The 18,227-nt window shown below is 41.2% G+C and overlaps 3 protein-coding genes across 3 annotated transcripts; all 3 read left to right on the forward strand.

Moving 5' to 3' along the window:
• The first annotated feature begins 1,750 nt into the window (after positions 1 to 1,750).
• LOC115823170 (protein ABHD13-like) lies at positions 1,751 to 2,785 on the forward strand. Its single transcript, XM_030787199.1, has one exon. It carries the CDS (start codon positions 1,751 to 1,753, stop codon positions 2,777 to 2,779), a length of 1,029 nt encoding a protein of 342 aa, XP_030643059.1. The 3' UTR covers positions 2,780 to 2,785.
• A 4,938-nt stretch (positions 2,786 to 7,723) lies between these two features.
• Positions 7,724 to 9,728, forward strand: LOC115822893 (protein ABHD13). The gene is made up of 2 exons (XM_030786844.1): positions 7,724 to 7,856; positions 8,574 to 9,728. The coding sequence occupies exon 2, from the start codon at positions 8,612 to 8,614 to the stop codon at positions 9,623 to 9,625; it is 1,014 nt and encodes a 337-aa protein (XP_030642704.1). The 5' UTR covers positions 7,724 to 7,856; positions 8,574 to 8,611; the 3' UTR covers positions 9,626 to 9,728.
• Positions 9,729 to 14,001: 4,273 nt separating this feature from the next.
• On the forward strand, positions 14,002 to 17,761 carry tnfsf13b (TNF superfamily member 13b). The gene is made up of 6 exons (XM_030787601.1): positions 14,002 to 14,250; positions 14,719 to 14,836; positions 15,573 to 15,629; positions 16,371 to 16,495; positions 16,815 to 16,965; positions 17,649 to 17,761. The coding sequence occupies exons 1-6, from the start codon at positions 14,002 to 14,004 to the stop codon at positions 17,759 to 17,761; spliced, it is 813 nt and encodes a 270-aa protein (XP_030643461.1).
• The last annotated feature ends 466 nt before the right edge of the window (positions 17,762 to 18,227 follow it).

An 18,227-nucleotide genomic window follows, 5' to 3' on the forward strand; every position in this document is an offset into this window, starting at 1 on the left:
GTAATCTGTTAATCTGAGTGTGGGTGGTCATTTATCTGTGTCATGATACAGAAAATAAATCATCATGGGGGGGTGCCTACGTTTCCTCCCCCACCTATTATTCACCCACTCAAGCAAAGCAAGCAAACACGCTAGTTCGCAACACTTTCGCTGAGCAGCGATAAAGTTTTCAGTGTTTGACAAGAGGAAAATAAGTATATTTAGAGATGTACCACTGGTTACGCAATCATAATTGGCTTCATCATTGGCTTTTATACTTGTGAGAGTAATAGCTCAATGGTAATTGATTATTACGTTCTTCAACACTTGAATAAGCCAAGTTACATGTAGTTTCAGCCATCCAATGCTGAGTTTACAGTGGTACAATAGTTTCTAAATTGGATGGTAATGTCAGTGGGACTGAAGATAGGCCCCGGACGGTAGACTTGTTTTTTGGTAGCTGATGGCAAATTCGAATTAAACGCTTTCAGGTGACTCTGGTTCATCACTGTGCTACAGTGTACGTGGTTGGTGCGAGAACATCATGCGGAACAATACCTCTGTTCTTCTTTGGTGGAAAACAGTATTAACAGCTTGCACAATGAGAAATAATGTGATGCACAAAACACTCCCCGTACAAACAAGCCCAGGCGAATGTACTGATAGACTATAATGTATTACGGGTGCCCAGAATGACAATGACAATTCGATTCAGTGAACGAAGGAGCAAGAACCTAAATCTACGAGCATGAGAGCTTTGGACATGGTGTTCGTGTAAAAATGTCGTTTCCGGTACACATCTGAATGCCGTCTATGCATGCCCAAACACAGACTAGTGTGTACTTGTGGATGGGTTCATATCCTTTTCAAATGACAAAACTGTTTTATCCTTCATAGAACTGGCAAGACAAAAAGACAAATGTATACAAAGTCTAAATAAGCAGTCCGTCGGTTGGGACGGTATCTACCCGGAATTTCAGAAAAGCGACACAAGATAGCACGGCTAGTTTAGCTAGCGATGATAACAAAAAGAACGAAGCTATTCGTTTTACCTCTCGAACAGACTATTTCAGTAGGTAGCTTACTGAAAGAAGGAGGACGTGTACTGCTTTTGTATCTGCTGATGTACAGTTGAATCATGAAACATTTGTAATTGTGTGTCAACTTAACCTAACGTCAAAGTTTCCTTCTCTGCCTGTCTCTGGTGTGGGTCTGTTGACTTGGTAACCTTAGCAAGCACTGCTAGCTGTCAAGAAATTGCTTGCTATCCAGTAGATAAAGCGTATTGTAGTCAGCTAGTTAGCAAGACAGGGCCACATTAGCCAACGTAGCTGCTTTCATTTTGTTGCCGTAGCTGGTTATCCACAGCAGTTGCGTGTTATCCTCAAAATGTGAATGATTCTATTAAAATAGAGAGCTCTGTAAATCTGTGAACCAAGACGACCACTATGTTTTGGCGTGACTTTGTTTTATTTGTTTTATTTCATGAAATGTTGTCATAAACCGTTTACCTCGTATAGGAGGAATGCTTTTCGGGACAACCGATTTACTGGAAAGCACAATCATTTTTTCTATGTATGGAGTCTGCTAATATGAAATTGTACATTCACTGTCACCTTTTCCTTTTCTGTTCGGGAAGTTACCGGAACATAGTGACATTCCACTTACATTTCTCTCTCCCTCCATCTCTCCCTTACCCATATTTAACATGCTATTTGTCTGTCTGTTTTCAGAGTGCTTGCACAGTGAGATAGGAGTCAGTCTGGTTGTCATGGAGAAGTCATGGAGATTGTGGGGGGCTCTTGAGCGGTGTGTGCTGACCGTGGGCTCTTGGTCCTGGGGAGTGTGCCGAATCTTCCTGTTGACTTTTATCCTCAAGTTCTGTCAGTACAAACATTTCCTACTTCGAGGTCTCATCCTGGCTATTGCTGGCTGTTGCTCTATTCTTGGAATCCTTTACATGATCCAGGATGCACTGCTTTATGTCCCTGACCTGCCTTCATCCTCTCGCCTGTATGTTCCCATGCCGACGGGAGTCCCTCACGAGAATGTGTACGTGCGCACCAAAGACGGGGTGCGGCTTAATCTCATCCTGCTCCGCTACACGGGCGACAACCCCACCACCGCCCCCACCATCCTGTATTTCCATGGCAACGCAGGGAACATTGGTCACCGTGTGCCCAATGCTCGGCTCATGTCGGTCAACCTGAAATCCAATGTGGTCCTCGTGGATTATCGCGGTTACGGGAAAAGCGATGGCGAGCCCAGCGAGGAGGGACTCTACAAAGATGCCGAGGCAACGCTGGACTACATCATGACCCGACCCGACATCGACAAGACCAAGATAGTGTTGTTTGGTAGATCTCTGGGAGGCGCGGTGGCCATTCGGCTAGCCTCGGTCAACCCTCACCGTGTGGCTGCCATCATGGTGGAGAACACATTCTTAAGTATCCCACATATGGCTGCCACCCTCTTCCCTTTCTTCCCCATGAGGTATTTGCCACCTTGGTTCTATAAAAACAAGTTCTTGTCCTACAGACAGGTGGTGCTGTGTCAAATGCCCTCCCTTTTTATCTCAGGCTTGTCAGATAAAATCGTACCCCCTGTAATGATGAGGCAGCTCTACGAGCTGTCTCCATCGCAGACTAAACATCTGGCCACCTTCCCAGAAGGGACCCACAATGATACTTGGAAGTGCCAGGGGTACTTTGCGGCATTGGAGCAGTTTATGAAAGACCTGCTGAAGAATCACACACGAGAAGAGACAGTCCAGGTCGCTGCCAGTGTCACCATTGTCTAACCCCCATCCCCCCCAACTACTGTGAGCCCGGATCACACTAAACCAGAATGTACATTTTTTTAAGTTCGCTGTTGTTGTTGTAGCGTTTTTGCTTTTTTATGCTTCCCAGAATGCAATACGGTCAGCTTTTTTTTCTTTTTTTATCCTTCCCTTTTTTCTCCCAGGCCAAACTCATAGAAATATAGGTCTGATTTGCACCAAAATTGATAGGCAAGTCAGGAAGCATGTCATGTCAGGAAGGTACTTTTTTTGAAGGTACTTTTTAAAGCAATAAGCACCCTAGGCTGTAGGTCTAGAGAATGTCAAACTTGTTCCTGGACGTAGCCCTAGGGGTCTTTTAATCAAATTGCACAGGGCTTATGGATGTCTCCCATAATTTGAGAGTTACCTGGATCAAAAGCTCACCTGTGCTAAAATATCATGATTTCATATAGTTCCCCACAGCTATAACTCCAAAACGGTAACCACTATGTACACCAAATTTGGTAGGTTTGTGCCTTACGTGTACGCGATTATGTCATAAAGTTTACAGATGTGGGTGATGAATCCCTCATCCATAAAAAAAAAATCAATATAATATGATATCAAAATATAATGTGAGTCAATGGGAATACCTGTAGTATGGGAAATCTGCCAGTAGAGCGAACCATACTCCCGTGTGGAGCAGACAAGCAGACAGCAGCACATGGCAGGATACCTGACCACCTCCAGAAATTAAAGTTTCTTTGGCTACGACTCTCAACTTCTGTCTACAACTGAGAGTCTTATTTAATTAATGTGCATGGACTTTATAAACAAGTACAGCACAATCCTCTCCTGAATATACGTGTCATTGATTGAAAATCGACGATTAAGATGCCTTAAGAATGAAAGCGATAACGGCATTATGGTATCCTGTTATCTTACGCATCATTTAAAAACTGAGCTTTATTTCAGCTAATCGTAACATGTCTATCAGTGTCAAAATAATGCATAACATATGCACTTGTTTCATTGAAAACTGCTGTTTAAAATGAATGAACAACAAAAACGTGATCTTGTTACGCAAAGAAACAATTTCTGTTCATGACGTAGAGACACATACTTAATGTATGATTCATGACGTCATGTTAGTCATTTCACTTACTTTGTTTGATTAACTTTGCTGCTGGGAGGCATTGAGGTAGCTCAAGACCTCTAGTTTTTATTTATTTATTTATTTTCCCAAATTTTATTTTGCTTTCTTATTCCACTGGTTTAACATCAGTGATCTAAAAAAAGGGACTGTCGGGGGCTGGGAATGGGGAATGGTTAACTGTGGAAATTACATTTAAAATGCCCTCTCCACACTTTGTATGTCTAAATTATGCGTGCATGGGTAAATTTGTTTTTATTTACACATACACAATCATAGACTCTGTCCAGAACTTTGGTTTTATATATATATATATATATATATATATATATATATATATGTGTGTGTGTGTGTGTGTGTATGTATGTATGTATGTATATATATACACAAATATATACACACACATTATATACATATATATAATGTGTATATATATTATCTAAAATAACTCTACGGTTTATCAGATGCTTGCCCACTTGCAAATCTTACAGTCTTACAATACAATAAAGGTGTTTTTGCTGAATAATATCATGCAAGGTGTTAAGACTTGTTAAGTCTTGTCAATGTCGGTTTTTACTCACTGTCATGGTGCAACCAAGTGTTTATGATGTAGAAGTCCTGAATTTCAGGACCTCTCTGTGCAGCATGAGTAACACAGCTTGAAAATAAAGAAGAAAAAAAAAACCAACAACACTTGGAACGTGGTGTTCAGCAGCCCAGTGCTCTCCTAACTAGCTTTAATCTGTGCCCTGATAGTTTGCATTTGATATTCATTAAATAAAAAATCCCCTGTCTCTAATAAACAAACATCATTACTGTGACACATTATAGGGGATTTTGCTTGTTTTGTCAGTGGAGGCCAAGTCACTGCTAAAAAAATATAATAATAAGATTAAATAAATTGAGAACAATGTATTATGAAATCCCCCTAATTCAGTTGGGCTGGCAGTCAAAACTATGAAGACAAGCAGATGTTAACACTGCGTGTAATTACATGGATTTTGTGACCTGTGGAAAAGTAAGCCTCTACATTTCATTACATCATTCATCAAATGCCATAAACAGCTCACACTAACAGAACTTCATTCATCCATTCCTGAATCCATCAACACTTAGTAAACCAGATTTTATCTCACTAACATATACCATCTTCAAGTCTCTTGTATATATTATCCCATCTGAATTTGTAGAGGCAAAGGCCCTGAGAACATTTTTATGGTAGAATGGGCCAGAATGTTAACATTAAATAATATCTGCAGAATCCACAAAACCCCACAGACTCTTATCATCATAAATGTCTAATGATCATCACCACTAAGGCTAAGGGTATAAATGGAGACATTTTCCCTCTTGCTGTTACAGTATTACTCACTCACTCACTCATTATCTAAGCCGCTTATCCTGATTAGGGTCACGGGGGGTGCTGGAGCCTATCCCAGCGCTCATAGGGCGAAAGGCGGGAAACACCCTGGACAGGTTGCCAGTCCATCACAGGGCTGTTACAGTATTATAATTATTACATTTGGTGTTTGCATATGAGTCAAGTGGCCCCACTGGACAGAATGTTAACAGTTGCCTGTTAATCTTTACCATCCAGGACTACAATAACACATAAAAAGATGTGCTTTATGCTCAAAACTTGTTTATGTCTAATTTCCTACTATGGAAGTATAGTCTCTCACGCGTTGCCTTCATCAGCTGTTGCCAGGCCCGCTGATATTGAACTGCTTCTAAACTAAGCTTATCTTTATTGTTTATTCTTAACACTCTGCTCTTTGCACATCAAGATTACCAGAACACTTAAATATATCTGATCACTTGAATATCTTCGGACTCCTTTTGAACCTGGATCTACCTTTTTATTTATTATTACAATCGTGTTGTTCTTTGCACACTACAGCATTGACTGTACCTGGACGTTCTTACTCTTCAGCACTTTATGCCTTCATCTGTACCATATTTAGAACTGGACCATCAATCAATATCCCCACTTATCCATTCACTAGTCTTACTGCTTATTCATCTGAGCTGCTGTGTTCATGTACCTGTTGTCATTTGTATTTGTATTTGTATTTGAATGTATCTGGCTGCTGTGACGATTTCATTTCTCTCTGGGGAAGTCAACTATCTATCTATCTATCTATCTATCTATCTATCTATCTATCTATCTATCTATCTATCTATCTATCTATCTATCTATCTATCTATCTATCTATCATTTGGAGAGGTACAACATTCTTCTCTCTCTCCCTCTCTCTGAATCCTGTGGACCTATGCAGCCCTGAACCTCAGTCTGGTGTAAATATGTTATGAGAATGCTGAGCAACATCTCTCAGATTTTCAAGTTTTCTTGCATTTTTTTTTTTTTTTTTTTTTTGAGTCAGCACCTTTTTCTTTTCTTTTTTTTTCTTCCTTTCTTTTTTGGGCCAGTTTTTCTTTCATAAGTGTCTGAAATGACTGGATGGGTTTCTACTGAGATCTGTTCTGAAAGGGAGGTGGTTTAACCATTTTGACTATCCTCTGAATTGCACACTCACTACCAGAAAGCTGCGTTGGCGTATGAGAAAAAGCAATGTTTAAAAAGAAAAGTTAAAAGTCATATAGAAATATCACTATAATTATTAAAATGATTATTATATAACCGGTATATTGCAATGTTATAGATGATTTAGTTCAGTAACTTCTTTAATTTTTTACAAACAACTTTGATGAAATAATTTATAAAACTATCTCACGAGTCATAATCTTTTCAAAGGTATGAAAATACTGCTAAAATTATTAAAATTGTGTTCTGATGAAAATAAATACAGAGATGTAATCTGTTAATCTGAGTGTGGGTGGTCATTTATCTGTGTCATGATACAGAAAATAAATCATCATCGGGGGGGTGCCTACGTTTCCTCCCCCACCTATTATACACTCACGCAAGCAAACACGCTAGTTCGCAACACTTTCGCTGAGCAGCGATAAAGTTTTCAGTGTTTGACAAGAGGAAAATAAGTATATTTAGAGATGTACCACTGGTTACGCAATCATAATTGGCTTCATCATTGGCTTCTATACTTGTGAGAGTAATAGCTAATTGGTAATTGATTATTACGTTCTTCAACACTTGGTGAATAAGCCAAGTTACATGTAGTTTCAGCCATCCAGTGCTGAGCTTACAGTGGTACAATAGTTTCTAAATTGGATGGTGATGTCAGTGTGGCTGAAGATAGGCTCCGGACGGTAGACTTGTTTTTTGGTAGCTAATGGCAAATTCGAATTAAAAGCTTTCAGGTGACTCTGGTTCATCAGTCTGCTACAGTGTACGTGGTTGGTGCCAGAACATCATGCGGAACAGTCCATCTGTTCTTCTTCTTTGGTGAAAAGGGATTCCCAGCTTGCACAATGAGAAATATGGGAAATAATGTTATGCACAAAACACTCCCTGTACAAACAAGCCCAGGCGAATGTACTGATAGACTATAATGTATTACGGGTGACCAGAATGACAATGACAATTCGATTCAGTGAACGAAGGGGCAAGAACATAAATCTACGAGCATGAGAGCTTTAGATATGGTGTTCGTGTAAAAATGTCGTTTCCGGTACACATCTAAATCCCGTCTAAGCATGCCCAAACACAGACTAGTGTGTACTTGTGGATGAGTTCATATCCTTTTCAAATGACAAAACTGTTTTATCCTTCATAGAACTGGCAAGACAAAAAGACAAATGTATACACAGTCTAAATAAGCAGTCCGTCGGTTGGGACGGTATCTACCCGGAATTTCAGAAAAGCGACACAAGATAGCACGGCTAGTTTAGCTAGCTAGGGTAGCTAAAAACGAAGCCATTCGTTTTACCTCTCGAACAGACTATTTCAGTAGGTAGCTAACTGAAAGAAGGAGGACGTGTTTTTCAGGTTGAGGGACTTTTTTGTATCTGCTTGAAGATGTACAGTTGAATCATGAAACATTTGTAAGTGTGTTTCAACTTAACCTAACGTCAGAGTTTCCTCGTCTCTCTGTGTCTGTTGCGGCTCTGTTGACTTGGTAACCTTAGCAAGCACTGCTAGTGGGCAAGAAATTGCTTGCTATCCAGTAGATAGTGTATTGTAGCCAGCTAGTTAGCAAGACAGGGCAACGTTAGCCAACGTAGCTGCTTTCATTTTGTTGCCGTAGCTGGTTATCCACAGGAATTGCATGTCATCCTCAAACTGTCGACGATTCGATTAATGTAGAGAACACTGTAAAATTGTAAACCAAGACAACCACTGTGTCTTGGCGCGACTTTATTTTATTTGTTCGGTTGAGTAATGCTCTATGCAAATCTTAGCAAGCATTGCCTTAAGGCCAGTTGACAAGTCATTGTAGGTAAAGCAAAGAAGTTGGGCAGAGAAACAACCGTCGCACAAAATAACATGGCATTCATGAAAAATTAAGTATGAAATGTTGTCATAAATCCTTTACCTTGTATATAGGAGGAATGCTGTTCGGGACAACCAGTTTACTGGAAAGCACAATCATTTTTTCTGTGTATGAAGTCCGCTAATATTAGCTGATATGAAATTGTACAGTCACTGTCACCTTTTCCTTTTCTGTTCGGGAAGTTACTGGAACATAGTGATTTTCCTCTTACATTTCTCTCTCTCTCCCTCACCCATATTTAACATGCTATTTGTCTGTCTGTTTTCAGAGTGCTTGCACAGTGAGATAGGAGTCAGTCTGGTTGTCATGGAGAAGTCATGGAGATTGTGGGGGGCTCTCGAGCGGTGTGTGCTGACCATGGGCTCTTGGTCTTGGGGAGTGTGCCGAATCTCCTTGCTGGCTTTAATCCTCACGTTCCATCTGTACGGAGGTTTCCTACTTCTAGGTCTCATCCTGGCCTCTATTGCAGGTATCCTTTACAAGTTCCAGGATGTACTGCTCTATTTCCCTGACCAGCCTTCATCCTCTCGCCTGTACGTTCCCATGCCGACGGGAATCCCTCACGAGAATGTGTACGTGCGCACCAAAGACGGGGTGCGGCTTAATCTCATCCTGCTCCGCTACACGGGCGACAACCCCGCCACCGCCCCCACCATCCTGTATTTCCATGGCAACGCAGGGAACATTGGTCACCGTGTGCCCAATGCTCTACTCATGTCGGTCAACCTGAAATCCAGCGTGGTCCTCGTGGATTATCGCGGTTACGGGAAAAGCGACGGCGAGCCCAGCGAGGAGGGACTCTACAAAGATGCCGAGGCAACGCTGGACTACATCATGACCCGACCCGACATCGACAAGACCAAGATAGTGTTGTTTGGTAGATCTCTGGGAGGCGCGGTGGCCATCCGGCTAGCCTCGGTCAACCCTCACCGTGTGGCCGCCATCATGGTGGAGAACACATTCTTAAGTATCCCACATATGGCTGCCACCCTCTTCTCTTTCTTCCCCATGAGGTATTTGCCACTCTGGTGCTATAAAAACAAGTTCTTGTCCTACAGACAGGTGGCGCTGTGTCGAATGCCCGCCCTCTTTATCTCAGGCTTGTCAGATCAACTGATACCCCCAGTAATGATGAAGCAGCTCTACGAGCTGTCTCCATCGCGGACTAAACGCCTGGCCATCTTCCCAGAAGGGACCCACAACGATACTTGGCAGTGCCAGGGGTACTTTGCGGCATTGGAGCAGTTTATGAAAGACCTGCTGAAGAATCACACACGAGAAGAGACAGTCCAGGGTGCTGCTAGTGTAACCATTATCTGACACCCCACCCCCCGCCCACCAGACTAAACCAGAGCCTGGATCAAACTAAACCAGAATGTACATTTTTTTGTTATGTTCTCTGTTGTAGGGTTTTTGTTTTTTCCCAAATTTTATTTTGCTTTCTTTTTCCACTGGTTTAACACCAGTGATCTAAAAAAAAAAATGGGGAGAGGGGAATGGTTAATTGTGGAAATTACATTGAAAATGCCTTCTCCACACTTTTTATGTCTAAATTATGAATGCATGGGTAAATTTGTTCAAAAATTAAATGTCTTGCTAGCCATTTTTATTTACACATACACAATCATAGATTCTGTCCAGAACTTTGATTTTCTACTTGCACATATATGTGTACATTATATACACATATATATAATGTGCATATATATATCATCAAAAATTACTCTACAGTTTATCAGATGCTTGCCCACTTGCAAATCTTACAATCTTACAATACAATAAAGGTGTTTTGCCGATTAATATCATGCAAGGTGTTAAGACTTGTTAAGTCTTGTCAATGTCGGTTTTTACTCACTGTCATGGTGCAACCAAGTGTTTATGATGTAGAGGTCCTGAATTTCAGGACCTCTCTGTGCAGCATGAGTAATATAGCTTGAAAATGAAAAAACAAAACAAAACTGGGAACGTAGCGTTCACTAGCCCAACGCTCTCCTGAGAAGTTACAGTCCTGTATGTTCCACTGCCTTGTTCATAAAAGGTGAGAGAGAAAAGAATCCGTTGATTGAGAAATCTGCTCAGGAAACCACTGATGCATGCGTGAAGTCATGGATTTGTTGGAGAATGAATGTCCTGTCAAATGGATGTGAAGGGCCGCAGCATTGGCTGATAGATGCATGGAGGTGAGGATGTTTTTAAGGATGACGTTTAACAGTGAGCAGTGAATAACACCACTGAAACGCATGCGTAAGTGCGCTTGGAACGGTAAAGAATGTCTCCTCAAACTACAGCTTCAGGACAGTGTTGCGTCCTTGCTTTCAATCCTGTGTCTGTACTCATTAAAAAAAACAACGACGGCCACTACGGTCGACCGAAGCAGTGGTGACTCGCTTTTGAGAGCTTTGGCACACTTTTCTGTAAATAATTTTTTCTGGTCTTGTCTCTGGGTCAGTTGAACATACGCGTTTGTAAGTGGCGGCGTTGTTGTCCTTGAAATGTGACTAGACCTTTTAGGAGGACGTCTCCCTGCGAAGACGGGGCAGCAGGGCCCTGCTTGTCTTGCAGGGAGTGCAGCGGTGAGAGCGGTCAAGCATAGACGTACTGTAGACGCTCTATAGAACTCCTCTCCAGCTCTCACTGTGGAGAGCTCTGCAGTGCAGCTATTCAGAACAAGCCATTCGGACGCTCCAAATCCGCAGCCTCCCTTTCATACGACTTCAAATCTTTTTAAGGGGAAAAAAAGGAAAAAAAAAATACAAGAATGATGCAAACCAACGAGTTTATGTCGTTAGTTCTGTTTGACCGTGTTCTCCACGAATTTGCAAGTACAAGTGACTTGTAAGTGTAATATTTAGTAAATGAATCATGGACCAGCAAGGTTCTGCAGATGTTAAATAGAAATGGTCAGACTGCATATTGTTACAGGAGGGGAAAAAAAAACTTCTTGTAAGGCCCGGAAATTACACTAGAATGTTTGTTCTGTAAACTCAGTGATTGTAAGCAGCCTTACAAACGCTCTACTTTAGCCAGCTTTTATACTGTTTCCATTGCACTAATGATATGTACATTTTTTGTACAAGCTATTAATAGGAATAATAAGCATTATGATGGATTGGTACAGTAAAGTAAAGGATGCTGCTTACTGGGTCTTTGTGTGAGTGTGTATCTGTGTGTTTAAACCTGCTACTTCTTTGCCTTCACCGCATGCCCTTTAGAAAAAATGAATCATGGAAAATTCCCACTTTGCAGAAAGAGAATTAAACAATTAGTTGGTACGAACAGCTCATCACAAATGCAGCTGGTGCATTACATAAGACACATAAAACTAAGCTGTTTGTGTCAGAAACTTGGAAAAAAACAATTTTTTTTAAAAAAAGTCCAGAGGACATCTGGAAAAAATGTGTTGCTCTTTTGTAGGTAGCTGATTTTTTTTAAATTCTATATTTATTTGTTTTCTCTGTGCTGAATACAGAGACACTAGTTGGAAATTAGAACGAAGAGCGTTATCATGTCGACTGTGATGAGTCTGGCATGATCCATGCGCTGTGCTGTTTCAGCGAATATGATTAATCAGTAAGAAAGATAAAAAACAAAAAAAAACCCTCTTCCATTTGTTGACCTTTTCTGGAGCACTGATAGAAAATGTATTTTGATGGTAACTAATGCACAGAGGATTACTGCGGTGCCTTAAACAATAGCGCTATTTAAGTTCAGACATTCTCTACACCATATTGTCCATTATTCACTCAATGGAACCAAGACATCCTAGACGCAGCTCAACTTTACTGTTTAAACAAAATAAAACCCTCCCGGTCTTTGCCTACTGTGTCAGTCAGATGTCTCCCTGCCTGTTGGACTCTTCCTCAGATCTTAGACTTAACATGACCAAGTCAGTTCTCCTGTGTTTCCTTTCTTTCCTTCGTTTCTACTACACCCCCGTGTTTAAGAGACCATCCAACACAACAAACGTTTTCAGGGCCGTGTATGGTTGTATGAGGGGAACAATGTCCCGAAATAAAAAAAAAAAAATTGTGACGTGATAGGGTTTTTTATTTTCCTCTCTTGTTCACTCTTTGAAGTTTTGGCTGACATGAATTATAGTAATCCATGTGAATGCTACTGAGAGAGAGAGAGGGTACTCTGAGAATGTTACTGATTAAAGGTCATTTTATTCTCATCAATCTATTTTAAGTATTAAGATTTCTGCTTAACACCTCCGTTGGAAATTTGCTTCGGTCTTCGGTATCAGTCATTTCATTTTTTTCATTTTGATTTTCTGCACCCATACTCATGAATGCATGCATCTTTTTACATTCCTGTTTATCAGTATTCAGCTGTTACATTCTAAGTCATGTTTTCGATGATCTCATTTTTTGTTTTCGCATGGCATAGATATATTACATCAAAGGTCCTACAAACAATTTTTTCATTGCCTCATAATGGAAATCTGTCTGTAGAAAACTTCACAGATTTCAACACGTGTATGCGCCTTTAAAACCAGAGCACAGCACATAAACGCAAATTTGATGCTGTATTCAGGTCACTGGAGCCGAATGTGAAGTGTTTCACTGTATAACCGTTGGTACCAGTGAATGTGTGAGAGAACAGTTGCAAGCTTGTCTGTGTATACTGCTCAAAAATATGTTTGCGCTTGTGCGTGTGTTTCTTTTTTATAATTTTATTTCATTATTTTGAGACTTCCATTTTTGCATTTCCAGGAAGGGGGCAAGTGTCATTTTGCTTGGTCAGTGCAACTGTCCACTTCCCCATTTATTGCTTTTGAATTTGGGCTAAGTTTCAAAAACGCAAATGAATTTTGACTTCTAACTTATTTTCACAAACCCTTTTCTGAACCCACCCCCCCACCCCCCTTTTTTCCCCCTGCTCCTGTGGAAAGCTATGGACAGAACTATTTCTTGTCGCTGTTAACATTTTTTTTTCTCTCATTTGCAACATCAGAATTCACGAGTGGAGGGATGAGTAAGGGAGGCGTGCTCTATTTGGCAGGAAACTGCATGTTGTTGGTTAACCACTTGGAGTTGAGGAAGGACTAATGCTCACTCTGTGTTGCTGAACTCCCTGTCAGCTTATTCTGAAATAAGACCCAGAAGGGAATTGATAATTTTATGACTTGGCAAACTAACCACAACTCAGACAGGCAGGGTTTTATCAGAGTCTGCTGGACAGAGTTAAAGTTCCTTCCTCTCTTTCTCTCTCTCTCTCTCTCTCTCTCTCTCTCTGGTCATCTCTTCTTTATCACTGTAGGATTTGTTTGCTTTCTCTATTAGCAGAAGAAACTGAAGCCGGGGAAGATTGTGATCCATTAGTCTAAATCCATCTTAGGAAGCTCCTGATGTGAATGTGGTTTGGCTCTTTGCTTTGCTTTCAGTGTGAATAACAGCTGCAGCAGCAGCAGCCACATTAGGGGACACGCGTAAAAAAAAAAAAAAAAAACATCTGTGAAGACATGCTTTTTTGTCTAAATTTGAAGAACGTTGCATGAACTCAACCTTGTTCTGAGAAGAAGTTCGCTTAGGCTGAAAAGGAGGCGAACTGAGAACCAGAGAAAGGGAAAGAAAAAGGTCATTGGCGGTGGGTTCAGACATTTCATGGACTCAACTGACCATTTGGAGTAGACTTCTGTCCTTCTCTCCCCTTCTCCAACAGTTGTCTGTGCTTCGGGAGGGAGGTTTGCCGTCATGCCCGCGCTGGGTGCGGGTCGAGGTGAGGGTCACAGACCTCCCTGGGGAGTGGTGCTCCTCACTCTTACAGCTATCACCTCCTCCTCCTTGTCAGTTTTGTCTCTGCACCACGTGCTAGCTCTGCAGGCAGAGGTGGAGGTCCTGAGGTCGGAGGTAAGCCGCAGGAGAGAAGAGCAGAGCGGGGCGGCAGAGGAAATAGTGGGAGGCAGACAAGTGCAGGAGCAGGAGCAAGAAGACAGAGAGGAGGTGAGACATCCCACAGACTCCTCCGCGTAGAGCCTGTGGCTGCTTGAGCCATAATCCTGTTTATAAAAATGCATTTAAATTCAACTACAACCTGTGCATTACCTGGATATGTGTGTCAGCTGCTTCAAATCTGTTTCTTTTTATGCCCTTTTGTCATAAATACACATGTATTTTCATGTCTGTGGACCTTAGTTTGGCTGTATTTAATGGTATAATAGGTTTTGCGGTCTTGCTCTTAATGTAGGCCCATAAAAAAATGTGCTTTAACGCTTTTGAAGTGTGTTTATGTGAATGTAACGATTCAGCTAGTTTTACACCCTTCAGCTATTTTGCATGAACAAGTGTCAGACACTCTGAAGGGGCAAAAGAAAAAACAACCTAGGAAAACAAAAACACATATATAAAATGTTCGAATGTCGTTCTGCCGCAAAGTGTTTTTGCATGATCGCACATCTCCTCTATCCACAGACGTTTCAGGAGATTAACAGTTTTCCACAGTCCAAATCTGAGACGGATCAATCTAAGGGACAGAAAGGGCCGGCCACGGTGAAGAAGAGGAGTTTGGCCAGTGAGTCGGACCGACCAGGCAAGCCTCTGGTGCCGTGTGTTAAGGCCACTGCTTAACAATGGCAGCAACAATGGCTTGTCTAGTTCTGAAAGCAACACAGACTGAATGACTTGCTTAAGCTTAACTGCGAGATCCTTTTATTCTTTATTTTAAGGCTGTTATCACATACCAACATGGCAACATTTTATATTGTGCATGTCGAGATACGAAAAGTATGTGGCCATAGAGATATGACAAGTACCAAGTTTCTGTAGCGTAACTGTTTCTGAGAAAGGAAGCTTGTTGCAAAGTGTATTTTTATGTGTCTAGGCAAGAATGAGAAAGATGGTGTGAAACGATAGCGTATGATAAAAGGAAAGTTGCAATAGACTGCAGACTGCACCAGAAATTCAGAAGAGAATCTTGAGCGTTTCAGTGCGGTCAATGTGGAGTCAGGTGCAAAGGGCATTTACTGCTTTGAACAATCAAGCCGACCTCCTGAAGTCGCAATCGCTTACTTGGTCCTAGTCGGAAAGGAATGTGCGGATGTGGAAAGTCAGATCTTTTTGTTTCGCTGGATCGTGCAGCTAACCGAAGCCTTTGATAATGGGTCAGAAGACGACAAAATGAATTAGGAAAATGTGTCATAAAACGGTTCCTCGGTCTCGAAGAGCATGCTTGCTGCTAAGCTAAAAGGAGGCTGGTAGTCTGTGAAAGTGCCGTTAACCTCAACTTAAAAGCCCTTTTTTTTTTTTCTTCTTTTTTCCCCTCTCAGCATTGCACTCCTGCTTGCAGCTGATGGCTGACAGCAAGAGAACGACCTTTCAGAAAAGTAAGAGGAAAAATGTTATTCAGAAACTTTATTTATTTACTTTTTTTTTTTACATCTCATTCTGAAATAAACACACTCAAATGTTGCCAAATTGTAGAACCGAACATTGATGTGTTTTTTACAGAAAAACATGGTCTAAGGCTTGGGTGTGTCACTCATTTGAGAAGTGAGAGAAAGTTTCACTACAGACTGTTGTGTCCCCCCACCCCCTCCCACAAACAAAATCATAACTTTATATGCATTATATATGCAAGGCTGTTTGATTTGACTGTGATCTAGTCCTGTGTGTTTTGATTAGTTGCCAAACTCAAAGCATTATCAGTTCATCTTGAGTTTGGAGGATGTTTTTAACAGACCTTTTTCTGAGGTCATACACACACCACTGCAGCAATAATCAGAATGAGTTCAACCTTCCACCAGATCTGAACTGGAGGAAAAGTGTGCTCCATGCAATCAATAGTCAATGATGAACTTTAAGAGCATCTCTCTATAAAATACTTTATATCAAATCATTATTTCAGCTTATTATCCTTATGTAGCTTCATGTTCATCTAAATATGCTGAAAAATTCCACGTTGTCCATGGAAAATGGATCAAAACGTATCGACGAAATCAAAAACCAAACCAGTTTCCCAGGTGGTCTTCCAGAAGGGTCTGTTTTAATGTCTCTCTCCTCTCTGACATGGCAAAAAGACGTATTCTCCATTTACTTTTTGGTCTTTGTCTCTTTCCCGTCTTCAGAATTTGCTTTGGAGCCTCACACGGGGGTTCCGTGGCAGACAGGGCTAAAACGCGGCTCGGCACTGGAGGAAGATAAAGACACCATGCTGGTGAAAGAGGAGGGCTTCTTCTTCGTCTACAGCCAGGTAGACATCCAGCTAAAACACTCCACAAAAAGTCAGAATGTCATAGCAGCACTCACGAGACCTTTTTATCAAATATCACGCTTTTTTTTTTTTTTTTTTTTTAGTGTTATGATTTGATCTGGTTTTTTTTCATTATGTGCTTGTGCACCGCGTACAGGTAATATTCCCGTTACACTGATGCGAAATGAAACACGCGGCTAGGTTTACGACTCGGGCCTCGTGTGTTTTCTGTGTGTTTACGCCGCTCTGTTTAGAGCTGTCCTCCTGTTAGCTGCGGTCTGCAGGTGGCTCTTAATTCTTCTACGTGCTTCTTTGACAGGTTTATTACACAGATTCCACTTTCGCCATGGGCCACATAGTCATCCGGATGAAGAGAAACGTGGTCGGAGACGAGAGTCAGTTTGTGACGCTGTTTCGCTGCATTCAGAGCATGAACCCAGTGGTTCATTATAACACCTGCTACACGGGAGGTAGGAACAGAGGTTGCCAGACAGAGCGCTGATGTCATCACCGTGCAAAATGAGCAATGTGTCACAGAAGCGTCAAAACAGCGATATATCAATATTTCTCACTTGACATGACTAATATTAGTGCAATGTCAGTCAAATGTGAGTCAGAAGGGGAAATCCTGTGTATTTGCTACTGCAGTGAGATAAATAGCAAAGCAGATTGAGATACAGTTTACTTGTCTCATATTGACTCATTCAGTAAAACAATGTACGAATGTCTGTTACATTTATTTATTTTTTTGTATTCAATCATGTCTTTTTTCATTTAAACTCCATATTTATTCCATGTCATATATAAATATTTATCACAAGTTAAATCAGTGTCTCAGCTACCGGAAATAAAATATCCCAGTATTCCCAGAGAAACTGCTACTGGGTCATTCACACGATGGAAAGGTTGGAGAAGAGGACTAGTGTGAAATGGAATTTAAAAGTTAGTTATTTATAAAAAAAGAAAAAGAAAACTAGTCAAAATAAATTTGCATACCCCTACTAAAAACCTCAGTTTCAATCAGTGTACAGTATGGAATGTTTTTTTTTTCTTTTCGTAATGACTATATTGTTCAAGATTAAGTATCAGTGACCCAGATAAAGGGGGAAAAAAGGTCATTTCTCAGTCCTGTTGTGTTATGTGTGCTGCGTAGGTGTCGTCAAACTGGAGGTGGGAGACAGGGTGGAACTGCTGATTCCTCGTGCCACGGCGAACATCTCCCTGGACGGGGATTCCACCTTCCTAGGCGCCGTCAAACTGGGCTGAACTGGACAGAACTGGCGCTGTTTTGTTTTTTTTTCCTGGATTCTGAAATCCATTGACTGGACCTAGACACAGAACTATAACCTGAGTTAGGACCGGAGCGTGGAGAGACGGTAGCACAGGAAGTGACGGTAACACAGATATGCTGAACACACTTTACTGCACACAGCTGACAGCTTGACAAAAAAAAGTGATGATGGTGGATTTCCAGACATGGTATTTAAGGCATCACTATGGAACAACCACACCTTGTACATCTACCAATCTCCTCTAGTAAAATCTGAGAAATGTTGTTGCCTGAATTTGAACAATATTGTCTGCATTGCTTCTCTTGGGCGGGTTGAAAAGAAGGAAGTAGACTACTGACTGGACACTGAGACTACAGTATCAAGACTCTGCAATGATGGAGGAAAGTAAGATGACACAAAGTCTTTCTGTTGTGTCAAGCTGAAGCTAATGGTTTTGTGTT

Source organism: Chanos chanos, chromosome 10, assembly GCF_902362185.1.
Source record: "Chanos chanos chromosome 10, fChaCha1.1, whole genome shotgun sequence".
Classification (NCBI taxonomy): Eukaryota; Metazoa; Chordata; class Actinopteri; order Gonorynchiformes; family Chanidae; genus Chanos; species Chanos chanos.